We start from the raw sequence: 16804 nt of genomic DNA, 5'->3' as shown, positions 1-16804 counted from the left end.
TTTATTACTAAAAAGATTATCAAATTAGTATGAAGCCAAATTTTATTATAATTATAAAAATGTGAAAGTGAATTTTTTAACAATAATTAAAATTATTAATAATGTATAGCAGGGTGTGTGTTAAGAATGAAAGGTGAATGTTAAGAGATACGATCTAATGCTGGTAGTTCTTCCATAGTTTCAATGTTATACTTAAGTATTAGGTCTTGACCTCGGTACAAAAAATATCCTCTGAATAATTCCCCTTGTAACATGTAAGGGAACCAATATTCATCATCCGGCCACATTTGTTTGAAAGGAATATCTTTCAAATTATACCATTTTGGTCGCATTTCTAAACAAAAGAATATAAATATAATTACAGTGTATCTATTATATTTTTAATTAGGTATACATTAGATATTACAAAAAAAATGTAATAGATATCTTTTTAAACCTTTTCATTTTGCTCAAACATATTCTAGTTTCTTTGTCCTTTTAATTGTTTTTATAGTTTGCATAGTTTAAACAATACCATGCAATTTCCTGATTATGATTAGATAGATATTATTGCAGTATGATTGAAATAAACAAATATAGAGACATGGAATAATAATTAATATTGCACATAAAAATATACATAATTAATAATAAGAATAAATACTTGATAATAATGTAATATTAATTTTAGTTATAATATTAATGTTTGAAATTTAAATACCTTCAGATTCTATTACCTCTCCACAATACTCATATGTTTCAAAAACATGAACTTCTAATAGAACTTCATCTCCCTCAAATTCAAATTCTAAAATTCCGACCTTTTTTAATTTTTGTGCAGATAAACCACATTCTTCTTTTAATTCGCTATAAAATTATACACCAATAATTTAAGAAGTATACACTTTAATTTTTATCTCGTTTATGTGTGATAGCAATATTATAAAACACTACATGCAATAATCATATTAAATTGCATACATTTTACTTTTAGATTATTCTAAATATCTTTTCTATTATTTTTACCAATTACTATTACAATTTTAATTTAAGTGTAATATTTTGTATTTATTTAATAATTTAAAATTGTACCTGTGTATACATGATGATTCATGAAAAATATTTTAGAATTATCTTGTAAAGGTATTATGTGCAGAAATAGATTTAAATAGGATTAAATGAACAATTTCTTTTTGGATATATGGCGTTATTAAAAACCATAAATAAAATATCCTGTGTATAACAATTTTGTTTCTATATTCTAAATAAAAAGATCTCTGATATTCATAAATAGTTTTTCTTTAACTTTGTCAAATTTATATTATTATCATTTTCATGACTCGTCCTGTATATAATTAAACAAAGTGATAAAAATCTTTGTTAAAATTCGTTGTTATTTAATGTATCAGTTATTATGAAATATAAGATATTGTTGAATATAACATTCTCAACTTATTACTAACAATAATTTCTCTTTTAAAAAGTTTATATTATTTAGTTTATATATAATATAGTATTACAGTGAAAATTGAAATTTACAACGTTTTTCTTATCGATTTACATGAGGTAATTTCAGTCTGTTATTTAAAATTAATTACCGCAAAGCTCCTTGAAAAATTGATTCTCCTGGTTCCACTTTACCGCCAAAACCGTTCCATTTATCTTTTCCGAATCCTCGTTTTTTGAAGCCCAATAAAATTTCTATTGTTTTTCTAATAAAGACTAACGAAAAAACTTTTTTTGTAGACATTTTGATCTATAAACTTATCTAGAAACTTGAAGTTTTATTCTATTTTGCGCGTGATAAAATTCTTTTGGAAAATCACAACAGTAATACATTCATATAGTACTAATTTTGTACAATTTAAGGCTGAAATTGATTTCTGGTTCTTTCTTTAAATAAAGATTGAATTTGCAATAAGAGAGTTATTGTATAATATAAATTTTTACGTTTTAATTTGAAACTTAGTTGAGCTGCTTGAAAGGTTATGCTGCTATTAGAATGCTTAAAGTACACTAACGATAAAGGTAGTTACTGAACGTACGTTTACACATATTTATTATATCCTCCGAAGTGTTATTTGATGATATGATGATGATATGATAGTAAATTTTATGATGGTATATCTTCTATAATGAAATACATATTTTCACCACCTAATTTATCTTACATTACCAATCATATTTCAATATTTATAATAAATAAGCAGATTAGCACTTTTGTTAAATTATTCATTTTTTTATTTTAATTTAACGTCACGCCAATCACTTGTATGGATTATTAGCGACTCAAGGGCTAGGTTTATAAATTTGTATACAGTTTGATATGTTTTAGGTAGCATAGTAGCATGTAAATTATTGTGTAGCAATGATATATTACAAAATTATATATACATTTAAAGTGATAAGGTAAATCCTTATATTTATTAACAACATATATAATATTAACAAAAACAAGATAGTATGCGCAGTGAAGATTAAATATATGTTGCATCAAATTTAATATTATATTTTTCTCTATTCAATATATCATTATAAATACAATATATACAAACTCTTATGTTTGTTGTTCTTTATTATGTTCAATATTTTTATGCGGAGGTACCTTTGATGATGTGGTGATACTTGCTGATGATCTTTGAGTTGTAAAAATTGTTTTATAACTCTTCAATGCTTTCTCATACGCCTCTTCTTTTTTAACACCACCCTATAACAAGTAGAATAAATTTGTAATCTGATTGTCATATAATTATATATGTCATATAGCATTATGTTTAATAGAATTTCTATTTTATATTACCTGTAATAAGCAATCATAAATAGTCAAAAAGATTTGAGTTTGGGTAATCTTATCTTCTTTCATATCTATAATAGGTAGTGATACATCTTTGTGAAATTTTCTACAAAATTACACATTTGAAATGTAAATGTATGTTACAAGTACATGGTGATGATAAATATATATTTTACAACTATTTACATATAATTTGAAATTTTACTTACGCTCTTATAAGATCTTCCTCATAAAATATTTTTTGTATATTCATTGTTGATGGTTTTCTACTAAAATTTGGTTCATATTTTGGAGGATGGGCTTTGTATATCTCATACCATATTGGTAAATTATCAAGATGTAATGCATCTGTACGTAACAGTGACGTTACTCTAAAAATAATATAGAAAAATAAAATTACCTTGAAATTCTAAAAAATTATTTTCTCGTATAGCTATAGTAATTGATTAAAATAAAATTGTTTTCCTTAGGATAATTGTTTATCCTGAGAACTTCAAGATAACTGAGTTTTAACCTTTTATCGCATTTATCATTTTTAATAGAATGGAAATACTTTTATTTGTTGCCACTAATTTTGTATATAAATAGTAGCGTGTATAATATATGACGTCAAAAATAATCTGTATGATAATAAACAATTTATCTAATGGTACAATTCTTATTTTTTATATAGAATATATTCCTTAAAATTTCATAAACATCTGCAAAATAATTTTACCTTGTAAATATTGTTCCGATTCTTTCTGTTCTACTCTGTGCCATATTTTAAATATAGCGTTATAATTCGTGAATTATAATTTTATGTGTATATTGTAGTATTTAATTGATGTACACTGTGTATACATATATCCTCCTGTTTTTTCTGCGAAATTTTGACCATGTGACATTATTCAATTTGATACTTAACCTCAAATGTTTCTATATAACAGCAGTTTAGTACATATAATACTTTGTTGTTTAGAACTTATAAAAAGTGGCATCTATTGTAATTGTAATGAAATAAATTTTATAAAACATTAGAAAATTTTATATTTTCAATTAATTTCATTAAGAGCCTGAAAATATGTTGCAAGTAAATGAGAATCAAATATCTGCAATTGGTCGTGTCTTAAATGACCAAAATCGACCATTAAAAGAAAGATTTCGTGCTTTATTTACGTTAAAAAATATCGGTGGAGCTAAAGCTATTCAAGAAATTCATAATTGCTTTAATGATGAATCAGCTTTATTAAAGCACGAACTTGCATATTGTCTTGGTCAAATGCAAGATTCCCGTGCTATACCAATTCTTATAGAAATATTGAAAGACGTTACACAAGAACCAATGGTCCGTCATGAAGCAGGTACTATATATTTATTCTTTATTCTATGTCAAATTCTGTATATTACATATAATAAGTAACATATTTCTTTATAATAGGCGAAGCTTTAGGTGCAATTGGAGATCCTACTGTAATACCAATATTAGAAGAATACAGTAAAGATTGTGTATCAGAGGTTGCAGAAACATGTGAATTAGCATTATGCAGATTGCAATGGTTAAAATTAAATAGCCATTCAACAAATTTGCAAAAAAGTCCTTATATGTCAGTGGACCCAGCACCACCAACAGATATTGCTGATGTTAAGAAGTTAAAAGAGATTCTTTTAAATGAAAACGTTTCTTTGTTCGAAAGATACAGAGCCATGTTCTCTTTGAGAAATATATGTACTCCAGACAGTATCCTTGCTCTTAGCGAAGGTAAATAAAATAATAATGATCCTTTTTTCCATTTTCAGCTTTATTTTTATAATTTATTGTTTTTATAATTTTAGGTTTAAAAGCAGGCAGTGCTTTGTTCAAACATGAGATAGCTTTTGTTCTTGGACAACTTCAGAAAGAGATTGCTGTCCCACATTTAGAAGCTTCGTTAAAGGACACAGAAGAAAATGAAATGGTGCGTCACGAATGTGCAGAAGCATTGGGTTCTATTGCTACTCCATATTGTTTTGATATTTTAAATAAGTATTTAAACGACAGTAAAAGGGTTGTACGAGAAAGTTGTGTAATTGCATTGGACATGTGCGAGTATGAGAATAGTACAGAATTTCAATATGCAGATACGTTAGGGAAAGTTGCTGCCTAAAATTGCATTTTTACACATCTATACTTATAAATACAATGTTAATGTAGTAAGTTGTGTCTAAAATAAAATTATTCAATGTAGAAATTGCTAAATATTGTAATTTATTATAAGTAATTATTGTATTAAATTTTAATGATTATAGTTTACCTTCATTATCAAATGAAACCAGCTAAGGACATACAAATTTTCCATTGAATCGTGTTCTCGTTTGTTCAAATGAATTTCTTCCAAAAATGAAATTTTAACATTAAAGTATAATAAGGAAACACGCATAGGACAACCTCTTTTTACATTTTTCGTAACATTGGAGAATCTTTCTCTGCAAAGAGAATACAATTTGTTGAAAAATACCCAAGATTCGTAGCAGTGTTAAGCGCGATATTCAGTTTGTATGAATATTACACGTGTCACAATATGTCCATACCTTCGAGCATTTAAAATTCCAAAGAAATGGGAAATTTCCTTAATAATAAGTTTACTGGTTTAAAACTGATTAAAGATTGCGATGCGCAACTATGTGTTCAAGTCGAATGCGAAGATTTCAAGAAAGTAAAAGAAATTTGGTTGGCCGTGGAAAAGGATACGTCGCATTATGGATTTGCAATTTGTACTATGTAATTATAAACTGTTTCAGTGTAATCTTTATAAATGTAAATACATATAAATTTATTGAATAGATAAAATATGAAATATACTAACTCGCAGGCTTTTTAAAAATCACCCGCAATACGTGAAGTATTTCGAAGATGAATCAATTCCGGAATTCGTTCAAGAAGCTATAATTAAAAAAAAATTTATTACTATATGCGACATCATATGTGCCCTGTTTATAAATTACTACGATAAACCGTCTCACAGAGATTATTTTCTTGGCTACATCGCAATGGTTCACAAGGACATGGGATTAACGTTTGGGGATCTCACAGTTTGTTATATTCTATGCATATAAAATAGGTGAAGAAATATTATATAATGTAAATTACATTTCATTTACAGAACTTTATGTCAGATCTAATGGAAGCGTTAATTACCGAGTTACCGTACTTAATGACCGAGGAATATATTGCGACGCAGACAAAATATTCTAACAATGTAATTGAGATAATGATAGAACTAATGGACAATTATGCTGAAAGGATGTCACAAATACTACGTACGAGAAATGGAATAAGAAAAGTATATGTTTTAGACAAAATTTCATTTCATTAATCTGTTGAGTGATGGAATGTTGAACTTGTATAAAATTAAGAATAAATTATAAATAGTGTTATGTGTGCAAACCTGATCCAGAGACACAGACTGTATATGGTTTTCCATTGAAATATTGGATATATGGAAAACGATATTGGGAATATCGGAAAGCAATGTGGGCATCGATGGAAGCAGATATGTTGACAAATTCGACGGACGATACTAATGCAAGCAATTTTCAAAGTAGAGGTTTTCATCAAAAGTCTATGGGAAACAACAGACTGTATCGTAAGAAACAAATAAAACCGAAAACACCAAAAATAGCCATAAGTTCGGATAGCAACACGTTGGATCAACCAAGACAAAGTAACGCAATATTTCAAACTGTGCAATTTTCCGCTATACTATTTCTACTACTTAAGATTTAAGAGCACTGTTACAGATATTGTTACGTATGTAATATATGAATATTAATCATAATTACATATAATACATATAATCAGTAAAGTAAATAGTTTCTAAGGGAATAGTTTTTAATTTTAGTTTTAAAGGGATTAAAAATGTTTTTCCGATCTTTTTCTTTTTTATTTGATTATACTATTGAAAGGAAGAAGAAGCAGTCGCATCAGCCAGTCGACAAGAATCTCGTTGTTACTATCGAAACGAAACAAAGAAAGACAAGAAACTGAAAAAAACGTTAAATCCAAATTATCTCCAGTGGAATTTATTCTGGAGGTTGACAAATAATCTTTGCTTGTATTACTTTTATTATAGAAATGACAGTTTATTATTTCACATGTATAACGCATTAATGTTAAAAATAGACACAGTATTGGTAATATCTTCTTCCTTAAGGTGGAAAGCGACCGTGATGGCAATAATGATACGATAAATTTAAATGGGGCAGCTACGCAGAACCCAAAACAATTTTCTGCGGAATTGCAGGAAAGTAAATATATATTATATATACATACGTATATTCTTATATTTTATTTTCATATGTGATTTTCATATTTGATTTTCATATTTTCCCTTTTATTTCTTTATCAACTGATATAATCACGAAATAAAATTCTTACGTTATAGGTACAAATGCAAAGATCGTGAGCCAGACGGCAAGAGAACGTAAACGAATGCGTCACTATCTTACTCATTTCGGTGTTTGAAATTTAGTATTGGCATATAATAAAATGTTTTTTATCCTTTTTTCTTAATATTCTACACATTTATTTCGTATTAATATTTCTAGCGATTTGAAGAATTCGCATGCATGAACGTCTATGAGACGCTCACACTTTCCCGTGGTAATTGAACAGTTTGAAATAGGGTTCCAATGATGCAATGAAAATCACAGAAGAAGCTTAAATAAATAAAATGCATAGGTTTTTTTAGTTCGTTTCCTTTTCTTCGCCTTCCTTCTTATTCGAATGTTTAGCTGTGTTTTTATTTAAAATTTCCTGAATCTGTCCGAAAGTCTTTTGTGACGTTTCCGGCATGACGACGGACGCAGCGATAGCAATTACAAGTTCGATACCAGCAAAGACGAGAAATATTATGTGATTTCCAACATGATCTGATACGAGTTGGTAACATTTGCCTACGATTATACCGAGTATGGATCCGTACATATTAATGACCATGGTTGCCCAATTTTTCATGTCTATTGAAAAAATCTCCGAGGTGATGATCGCTGGAATCGAGCTTAGACCAAATGCCACGCTAATAATATAAACTACGAGCCCGGCCAATGGTACCAAAGAGAGGTTACGAACGTCCATATCTAATTTCTCAAGCAAGAAATACACTCCAATGACGATAAGACATAGCGAACTACCGTACGACGATATTAGAAAAACGGGTTTCCTACCGAGTTTGTCGACTACACACGAAGATACTAAGGATGTAATCATAGATATCGCACTTATTATCAGAAGAATGGAATTATCATCGAAATTTGTATGGAAACTTTTAATCAAAGTGCTGGCATAGGATAGAACGCCCATATATCCGGAAAATTGTTGACCCGCAAGTAACAATAACACGAGAAAAAGCGCTTTTCTGTGTCTCGCTACCATGAATAACTCCTTGTAGCTACCACCCTGTCTTTCCGCTTCAACCGATTTCTTCATCTCCTCTATCTCGTCATTATTGTCATTCTTACGTCTTAGCCATGACAAGGTTAGTTCGGCACATTTTTCCTTTTTTTTCATTAAGTAATAATAAGGTGATTCCGGTAACCATATAGCAGTTAATAGAAATACGGCTGTTGGTATTATACTCATCAATGCGAACATCTGAAACAAGTATAAAATACGATATATATATATATATGTATATATATTGTCTCGTTTGTGATTACTCTTAAGTTGAAATATGTAATATCTATCGATTTTTATCGTTTAGAATTTAATCACTGATTATTTTCAACATTTTTATCAATGTTTATGAATACAAATTTACAAACATTATATTTCTCTCTTTCGTTATTTTCTGTACTCGTAGATTTCATCTACTTAAGACGATAAAGTCATATTTCCGCGTGATTATTATTTTAACAATTTATTTTGATTCCATAATGATTTCATAACCTTTTAGTCGAAAATCTGAAACAATTACCCTTTTATCCACTCGCGGACCAATGCCGTATACGAAAATATATCCCAAATAAAGCATCACAGGCATCATCGAGCTGCACACTCCTCTGATTTTTGTCTCTACCAGTTCTCCGATATACAGTGGGACTGCGGCGTATAAGATACCGATCGATATACCAGCGCAGAATCTTGCCACGAAAAGATACGCCCAGGATTTTTCAAAATACGTGAGTATCCAGCAAGCGATAAATGGGACGCTCGTTGCATAGATGAGCCATTTCCTGCCGATGCGATTTAGCAGTAATGCAGATAGAATAGGTCCGAAGACGGCACCAATATTCAACGCAACAACTACCCAGCCTGCATTGTCGACATTTTTTAGATCTTCATATTGTTCTACAGCAATTGCCGACCAAGAGAAACATATTCCAGAAGCCAGTAGTGTTAGGTTGACTTAAAGAAAATAAAAACAAAAGATATATATTATATTTCTCGATTACATTCAGATTACACTAATTGAGAGGCTCAGTGGAAAAATGGTATAAGTGCATTGCTTTCTTTTTCCAAAAGGAAGATAACAAGCAGAAAATGATACATAACAACCGTATTTATTCAAAGGATTTTATGCCTCTCTTTTTATTATGAACTTCCAAACCCTTACGAATGTCTAGCGTGTTTTAATATACAGTTTTGCCAAATTGAAGATTTTATCACTCGTACCATACTTCCTGTAAACCTCTCGATTATGCAAAAAATTATGTCCATTTCCATTTCTAGGTGATCTTCAAAGTATACTATAATTTTATACTAATTTTCATCAAGACCAAGGACTGTACGGATATATTCAAATAAATTAGAAATAAAGGAGGTCGAAGTTTTGAAGAATTTAACGAGATCGTTGTTCTATCAATAGTTAATTCTTAACTATGTAATTATCTCATTCATTTGTGCTATTGAGAAAACTTGCGACATATTGTAGTGTATAATGATAATGATAATGATTATTATTAAGAAGCATAGTTCGACAGGCTTCTCATGACATGATGTGAAAAATAGCGTTTTTTTTTTGCGTGATTAGAATCATCAGACACTACTTTTTCATGGAAATTGCTTCATATGCAAAATATATTCATAATGTGCACATATACAGTAGAAAATTGGTACGACTTTAAGACCCAAGAATCGAAAATCTTCCGGAAGCTGCATATTTTCATCGTCCCTGATTGCTAAATAATATGAAATTAATGACAATATTACGATTGTATAGCTAAACGTATACCTATTATCACTATTATCATGTTAATAGACTATCATACAAGTACAAAAATTCTGTCGATATTTTTATTGATTCTTTATTGAATTCTATCGATGAACGATGATAATTGGTAACACTAAAGTGGAGAGAGATTTGCCGAATCATTTATTGCTTAAAATCGACAAAATTTTTCCACTCGTCTTATATGTTATAATAAACGATATTTACCTACAATGCTTGATATTAATTGTAAATAAATTCTACTATTGGCGGGTTTGACTTTCTTTTCTTCTACTTTTTCTAAATCGACTTCTATGTCCGTCATGCTCGTTGCTTCTGACTTTGTTTCCTTTGCCTGAAAAACAAAACTTTTCATTATTTTATGCAACTTGAAATTCGATTCAATCGCTAGCAATATAAAACAGTACACATCGACCGAATTGACGATTTTCCCTTGCATGGAAGACAACATATTTCGAAATGATTATGTGGCACGACTAGCTTGTATCTTTTTCTTATTGTACGTGAATCTCATGCGAAACAATAAAAATGATGTCGCAATTTTGCCACCTGACAGGTGCACATCAATCCGTATTTGTCACGAGGAAGATGCTTATCAATCACAGCACGTTCCTTCATAATAGGAGAAACAACGTAGCCAAGATTTATCATGTCGTTTTGAGAATCCTTAATTTCTTGTTTGTACTAGACACGTGTCAAAGGTTTAAACGAAACGATGATTTTATCGTTCATTGTCGTCATTTAACAGAACACTTTTTAGACATTTTAGACATTTATCGAAATGTATAACTCTCTGCATCCTATATGGAAATCCTATGAGAGCTTTAAACGATTAGGTTTGTCTAATATAGTTCGTAGAGTGACGTCAGTGGGAAAAATTATGATCAGGATTATACAGGATCATCCACCTAAATTGGAAACCGCGCACGTGAGAAAAGATGAGAATGGCAACGGTGTAACATGTACATGTGATGATAGGCGGGAACACAAAGTGGTTTTAGTTGTCGCCATATAACTTTAAATTTGACGTCACAAGTGGTGGAGAAGACGATCGCCTTTCTCTATACTCTGTATCATAAAGAGAAGCGAGCATTCATCTCTCTGCGTGCTCACGAAGCTTTCGAGTAAGCAAACGTGCCCACACCATAACTTTTGATCTTCTTCCTATCTCGTTCAGTATTTTTCATTGTTAACATATTAAATATTTTCTCCTATGCGTTGCAACTTAAAGCTAACGATGACATTCGACAAGCTGACCGCTGTTATTTGACTTTGACTGAAGCAAGGAAAATAAATAAGTCCTTTCAACAAAGGGAAGCGTACGACAAAACACCCCAGAGAATTTATATTTAGAGAAACTAGTTTTAAAACGGTTAAAGATTTTAGTTTAGAAATTAATTTGAATACAACTATGTTTATAACTCTATATTTCTAGCGACAGCTCATAGATGGCAGATGTATCGACACATGATTTGGTAGTGAGAGTACATGTTACATTGTTGCCATTCTTACCTGTTCTTGCGGGCGCAACTTAAATGAATAATCCTGCAGGAATCTCGGTCATTAACGTTCCGGTTCATCTTGATGTTTTTCTTTTTGTTTTACGTTATATTATGTTATGTTATGTTATGTTATATTATATCATTGGCTCGTTCTTAGATTGGCAATGAATCGCGCCTGTATCACAGAATAATATTCCTAATGAATTTTAAAGTACGTTATCTTGGTGTGAGTATTTCAAGTCGTTTGGAATGTTTCTGTCATAATTTCTTATACTTGTAATTGTCATGTTTATCATTTTTCGGATCTCTTGTAACGAGCCTTCTTGCTTAAGTATCTATGTATGCGTGTATTCTGTTTCTCGATTTTTAATTTCTTAATTCTTTTTATTTATTTCTTCTGTCGCACCCTTAAGATATTCGTAATAAGTAGCGAATCTTCGTGCCAAATTCATGTTCTTATTCACAACCGAAAAAGCAGAACCTATATAGAGTTATAAAGAGTATTTTACTTAGGTCAGATAACCTTTTCTAGATAGTAAAAAAGAAAAACGAATATCGATGAAAGGGATGCGTTAAAAGCAGGGTAGGGATACCAAAAGCAAAAAGGGTATAAAAAGCAAAAAGGAAGCGTGTACAAGGAACATTTATCTGGCGGAACAACTGGCGCATGTATCGTCGATGCATTGCGGCAACGTGTAGCGCAAGGTTAATCGATTAAAAGTAACGAGTTTACCATATCGAGATAACTCGATATGAATTAATTAACCGGATGCCAGTGGCACGATCGTAAATCAATTTAGGGGCTAACGTAACGAAGTAGGGGCATTCGTCGCGGTCGTCGTCACCAAGCCACTTGCAGCAAGGATCGAACGATCGAACGTTATTGGTGTTCGGCGAACGAGCGAGGAGTTCAGTGACCATAAGCGTTAACTAGTCGAATCGGTTAACCGACTTAACCAGTTGGTTGCAGATCGTGTAAAGAGGTTTAATTCTTTAATCATTTAACCGCGTGGTATTAGTAGTACATAGCGACGATCAAGCGGAGGGGGTGGATTTAAAATAGCATTAGATACATAGGCAGTGCCGTCAGTCGGACTCGAAGAACGAGTAGTCGTCGTCCAACCGTGTCAGCGATTGAGCGAATTGAAACGACAGTACGTGGCACGTGACATATCATACAGAATTACGGTAATTGTGCACCGCTTGCACGCTGATAACCGGCGATCATGACGTGATCTAGACATCGAATCGATTTATTCAACGTGCATTCAGACCCTCTGTCACGTTCTTTTTTTCATTTTTCATTCATCGTTTCTTAAACAAAATGTCATATCGTGGAACCGCGTACCATCTCACCACTTATACAGTGGTTCCTTTCGATTTGGAAAACGAAAATCATTATCCTCTTTCTGCGAAGGGTTTCGCTCTTTATCGTCGATATCCGGCCACCGAAAATGGGAACGTTCCTTCGTTTTTTCGGAATCTCCTCATCGGACGATAACAAAATCGATGAAGCTACAGGGTTGACGGAGAAACAAAAGAAATTAGTGCAGAACACGTGGGCCGTTATCAGAAAGGACGAGGTGGCTTCCGGGATTGCCGTGATGACCACGTAAGCGATATATATTTTTTAATCAACTGTTGCGAATCTAAGAAAGCGAAGAAGATACATTTCGGAAAACTACTGAATCGATAAAAAGATAGCTGAATAAATAGCGTGCTGACTATAGTTTATGATTATCTATAAGCCTGTTGCGTTCATATTTTTCTTTTTTGCTTTTTTTTTTTAATTATCGATAACCTTCGTCAAGAGATAAACTATCAAAAATCTTCGCATTATGTTTTATGTCATTTCTTTCTTTTTCTCGTTCTAATTTCGATACAAAATATTTGTATAACTCTATCCTTCGTTCGAGTTAAACGATTTTAACTTTCAGCTTGTTTGATCTGGCTTATCTTAAGGAATCCCAATGCTACGCATTTATTTTAGTTTTGTTTCATCTCTTTGATTCCTCTTTTTCTTATAAAACTTTTTACAGTTTGTAATACTTGTTCTAATAAATAATAAATGCAAACAAAAACCGGCGTTAATAACACGCTATTAGGATAATATGTTAATTCTCTCACATAAACAGCGATAAATTGTTTCTTCAAGCGACAGATAAGTTCGACAGGCATTTCTTTAAAATTACGAATGGAATAGATGGGAAACCTAATAATTCACATCTGCTGCGTCTTATACAATATTCAATATGTCAAGAATGTCATTGCACTTGATTTTTCCAACCCCTGGAACATAAAAAAGATATTAATAACTTTAGTTATACGGATTAACGTTAAATTAACGCAACAATTAAATTAATATCATTCAGCTGCTTACAAAATATCGATTTATCGCCTATTTTCGGGTTTATATTTTCGATTCTATTATTAGATTATTCTCCTTTTCAATTATTCCATATCGAAATGCATCTTTTTAGCCATCAAGCGACATAAAGGTCGGAAAACCGATAAAAATAGATATGATAAATATGTTTCCTATGTGATTTTCATACAGTGCTTATAAAATTTAACGTCGATTTGAAGATTTTAACGATGACGAAACTCGACTGTCCGGTAATTCCTTTCAGATTCTTTAAAACATATCCAGAATATCAGCGATACTTTAGCGCTTTCGCGGACGTTCCGTTCGACGAATTGCCGGCTAATAAACGGTTTCAAGCTCATTGTGTCAGCGTAATTACGGCCTTAAATAGTGTTATCGATTCCTTGCACGACCCAGGATTAATGGAGGCGAGCCTAATCAGCCTGGGCGAGAGGCATAAAAAACGTGGCCAAACGAAAGAAGAATTCGAGGTACGAGTAGGAAAATAACAGTAAAAAATCCAACGCAGTTCTGCTCGTGTCGTTTAGGAGCGAAAAGAGCTACTTATTAATTTTTATTACGATCGAAAACTTTCATTAAGATAGACGAAACATCCTTTCTTAGCACGTTCACTGCCACGGTAATCGTCGGTGACTCAGGTTAATAAATTTTTTACAATGATTAAAATAAGATAAATTTTACGGAAATTAAAAAATTTTCAATAACGTGAACTATTTAGATAAGATTGTAAGGGAACAGGTGCGTAGATACAATATCGTATTTTACGAAAGTCGAATGTTACAAAGTAGTATATTTTAAACTATCGCGATTTACAGAGCGAGATACTGTATAAAATTCGCCTGGCGATCAACGTGCTAATGATGAACGTTTCTCTCGATAGAAAACTCCGCTATACAATTCTCAGAACTATAATTGTACGTGGCAAACGATAAATTGTTATTTATCGCTTATCAAAATTTTATTAGTAGAATAAATTTGATTTATAAAAATTTGTTGAAAAAAAAAAAACAACAACGAACAATAAAGACGATTTATCGTATGTATGATTTCGATTTTTAGAATTTGAAAGGAGTAGTGTTGAAAGTGCTTTCTCAAGCACTAGGGAAACAATACACACCGGAAGTGGCCGAGGCGTGGAGCAAAACCTTGGACGGGGTATTTGCGAAGATATATCAGGTTTTCGCTTCTTGAAGGACGAAACGATTGAACGCGCTCGAAAAAGATGAATCTCGTCGATATAATTAACCTTAACTAACGAATCTCCATAATAGTTGTTAAGAATTAAATGTTGTACATAAAATGCACTGTTTTACATGTTTGCACAGTTACAACCACTAGAGCTACGTTGGATGAAAATGGAAAAAAATGTTTCACAAATTATCCGTGAATATCGAACAGAAATATATACGTTTGTATCTTCAACACTTAATAGATTTTTGCGCATACTAATGTTAACGTATCGTATAATGCATGTATATATGGACATGATTTTATATTATTTTATTATTTTCGACTTTATGTAACGCATGTTGAACCATTGAATGTTTGAATTAAAGTTGCACGTCAATTTATTAGACCAAAATGTATAAATCTTTTATTTCACTTTTTCTTCTTTCACGTTTTTCCATTTCTTTTGTCTTCGTTTTATTTTATCCGTTCACCCGATAGATATAATGCAATTGTACTTATTACGTAATGAGTCTGTAAATTTAGATATTATTTATGTTTTAAATTATAAAATTCTATTTGGCAGTAGGAGAATCATAATTTTTAGACTTTTGATTTCTCGAACATTATAATTTTTTAAACACGCAACGATTTCAAAGGAAATATACAAGATATTTCTTTTCTTTGTGTATCTCACGTTATGTACGATGACTATATCTTCCGTGTTATCAAGTAATTTTCGGGGATTTGCAAGTATGTTTAGTACAATCTGTTATACCATTAAAGATCATGGAATTACCATGTTTCTCATTATCACGTCCAGAACATAACCATATTTCAATTTACGTCTCTTCTTCAGAAACAAGATTTATCGTTCGGTACCGTCGGAGTAAGTCGTGTTTCTTCAATAAATATTGCAGAAAGAGCAATTCGATTAACAGGTGATTGAGCGTGGCCGATCATAGAGGAAGATGATTAAACTAAGTACGAATTGTGTCATAATACTTGTACGATGCCGATCTAACCAGGCGGGACGCGTATTTTTCGCGTGCAATCAAAAGCACTGAATTCCAGGATAAGTAGAGGGGTCAAGTGTCATCTAGAGTTCTATAGAAGACTATTCACATTTACATTATAAGCGAAGCGCACCGTTTGTAGAAGAAGAAGAAGAAGGTGGAACGTTGGAAATTCTGCACAAGTTTCACATCACAAGCATTGCGATTCGATATTAAACATTATAGAACGTGATGAACCGAAAATACTATCGAAGCGGAACGCCATTGGAAGTATATGAAGAGACGCACGACCACTCCAAAATGTTAATGTAAGAAATAATTACTCACCTGCTACAAAATATTGTAAATAAAACAATATATAATTTTTTAAGGGATGCAGAGACTGGTCACTATTGAAACATTGGTGCAATTCTGGGACACGTTAAACGTCTGATACTAGCTGCTACGATTTATCCACTTTATAAACTTTCTCGATTACTCAAAATCAGATAAGGATATTTTTCCACGCAAGAAGCAACGACGATCTTCACAGAGTTGTATATTAGCGATATCAATTGGTTTCCCTTTTGCAGCGTTTACATCATTGTCTATGATATATATGATAGATATAATCGACAATAAAATTATCAATTACTTTTTGCCTAGATAATATTGTTTATTATAGTAGAACGCGCTGTTTCATTGTATCGTTATACTCAGTAGTATTATCAGTAATATTTTATACACTACGTTAATTTTTATATTAATAATCTATCATTATCTATCAGATATAG

The 16804-nt window shown here is 31.5% G+C and overlaps 6 protein-coding genes across 14 annotated transcripts; 3 read left to right on the top strand and 3 right to left on the bottom strand.

Moving 5' to 3' along the window:
- Nucleotides 1–24: 24 nt before the first annotated feature.
- On the bottom strand, nucleotides 25–2229 carry LOC122569145 (7,8-dihydro-8-oxoguanine triphosphatase-like). Its single transcript, XM_043729719.1, has 3 exons — nucleotides 1578–2229; nucleotides 701–846; nucleotides 25–334 (listed from the first exon to the last, which is right to left on the bottom strand). The coding sequence occupies exons 1-3, from the start codon at nucleotides 1727–1729 to the stop codon at nucleotides 141–143; spliced, it is 492 nt and encodes a 163-aa protein (XP_043585654.1). The 5' UTR covers nucleotides 1730–2229; the 3' UTR covers nucleotides 25–140.
- A 238-nt stretch (nucleotides 2230–2467) lies between these two features.
- Nucleotides 2468–3670, bottom strand: LOC122569146 (probable 28S ribosomal protein S23, mitochondrial). The gene is made up of 4 exons (XM_043729720.1): nucleotides 3492–3670; nucleotides 2983–3144; nucleotides 2780–2879; nucleotides 2468–2686 (listed from the first exon to the last, which is right to left on the bottom strand). Exons 1-4 carry the CDS (start codon nucleotides 3533–3535, stop codon nucleotides 2537–2539), a joined length of 456 nt encoding a protein of 151 aa, XP_043585655.1. The 5' UTR covers nucleotides 3536–3670; the 3' UTR covers nucleotides 2468–2536.
- A 17-nt stretch (nucleotides 3671–3687) lies between these two features.
- On the top strand, nucleotides 3688–5182 carry LOC122569139 (deoxyhypusine hydroxylase). Of its 2 annotated transcripts, XM_043729705.1 has the most exons (4): nucleotides 3688–4116; nucleotides 4194–4514; nucleotides 4589–4945; nucleotides 5042–5182. In XM_043729705.1, the coding sequence occupies exons 1-3, from the start codon at nucleotides 3837–3839 to the stop codon at nucleotides 4897–4899; spliced, it is 912 nt and encodes a 303-aa protein (XP_043585640.1). In that variant the 5' UTR covers nucleotides 3688–3836; the 3' UTR covers nucleotides 4900–4945; nucleotides 5042–5182. The 2 variants fall into 2 exon arrangements, with proteins under 2 accessions (XP_043585640.1, XP_043585639.1); XM_043729704.1 differs by lacking the exon at nucleotides 5042–5182 and having other exon boundaries at nucleotides 4589–4991.
- LOC122569138 lies at nucleotides 4693–7481 on the top strand. Of its 2 annotated transcripts, XM_043729703.1 has the most exons (5): nucleotides 4693–4710; nucleotides 5399–5513; nucleotides 5605–5824; nucleotides 5896–6075; nucleotides 6165–7481. In XM_043729703.1, coding segments are annotated over exons 2-5 (756 nt in total). In that variant the 5' UTR covers nucleotides 4693–4710; nucleotides 5399–5511; the 3' UTR covers nucleotides 6519–7481. The 2 variants fall into 2 exon arrangements, with proteins under 2 accessions (XP_043585638.1, XP_043585637.1); XM_043729702.1 differs by lacking the exon at nucleotides 4693–4710 and having other exon boundaries at nucleotides 5335–5513.
- On the bottom strand, nucleotides 6840–16510 carry LOC122569135 (facilitated trehalose transporter Tret1-like). Of its 6 annotated transcripts, none has more exons than XM_043729693.1 (5): nucleotides 16359–16492; nucleotides 11473–11943; nucleotides 10168–10294; nucleotides 8707–9137; nucleotides 6840–8384 (listed from the first exon to the last, which is right to left on the bottom strand). In XM_043729693.1, the coding sequence occupies exons 3-5, from the start codon at nucleotides 10262–10264 to the stop codon at nucleotides 7479–7481; spliced, it is 1434 nt and encodes a 477-aa protein (XP_043585628.1). In that variant the 5' UTR covers nucleotides 10265–10294; nucleotides 11473–11943; nucleotides 16359–16492; the 3' UTR covers nucleotides 6840–7478. The 6 variants fall into 6 exon arrangements, with proteins under 6 accessions (XP_043585628.1, XP_043585625.1, XP_043585629.1 ...); XM_043729690.1 differs by lacking the exon at nucleotides 11473–11943 and adding an exon at nucleotides 13590–13751 and having other exon boundaries at nucleotides 16359–16486; XM_043729694.1 differs by lacking the exon at nucleotides 11473–11943 and adding an exon at nucleotides 13675–13751 and having other exon boundaries at nucleotides 16359–16486.
- LOC122569143 (cytoglobin-2-like) lies at nucleotides 12396–15430 on the top strand. 2 transcript variants are annotated; one of them, XM_043729716.1, is made up of 4 exons: nucleotides 12396–12616; nucleotides 12880–13074; nucleotides 14093–14318; nucleotides 14908–15430. In XM_043729716.1, the coding sequence occupies exons 2-4, from the start codon at nucleotides 12917–12919 to the stop codon at nucleotides 15037–15039; spliced, it is 516 nt and encodes a 171-aa protein (XP_043585651.1). In that variant the 5' UTR covers nucleotides 12396–12616; nucleotides 12880–12916; the 3' UTR covers nucleotides 15040–15430. The 2 variants fall into 2 exon arrangements, with proteins under 2 accessions (XP_043585651.1, XP_043585650.1); XM_043729715.1 differs by having other exon boundaries at nucleotides 12427–12650.
- Nucleotides 16511–16804: the final 294 nt, after the last annotated feature.

Source organism: Bombus pyrosoma, linkage group LG7 (genome assembly GCF_014825855.1).
Source record: "Bombus pyrosoma isolate SC7728 linkage group LG7, ASM1482585v1, whole genome shotgun sequence".
NCBI classification, from domain to species: Eukaryota; Metazoa; Arthropoda; class Insecta; order Hymenoptera; family Apidae; genus Bombus; species Bombus pyrosoma.
This window is presented reverse-complemented; position numbering and strand designations above follow the sequence as displayed.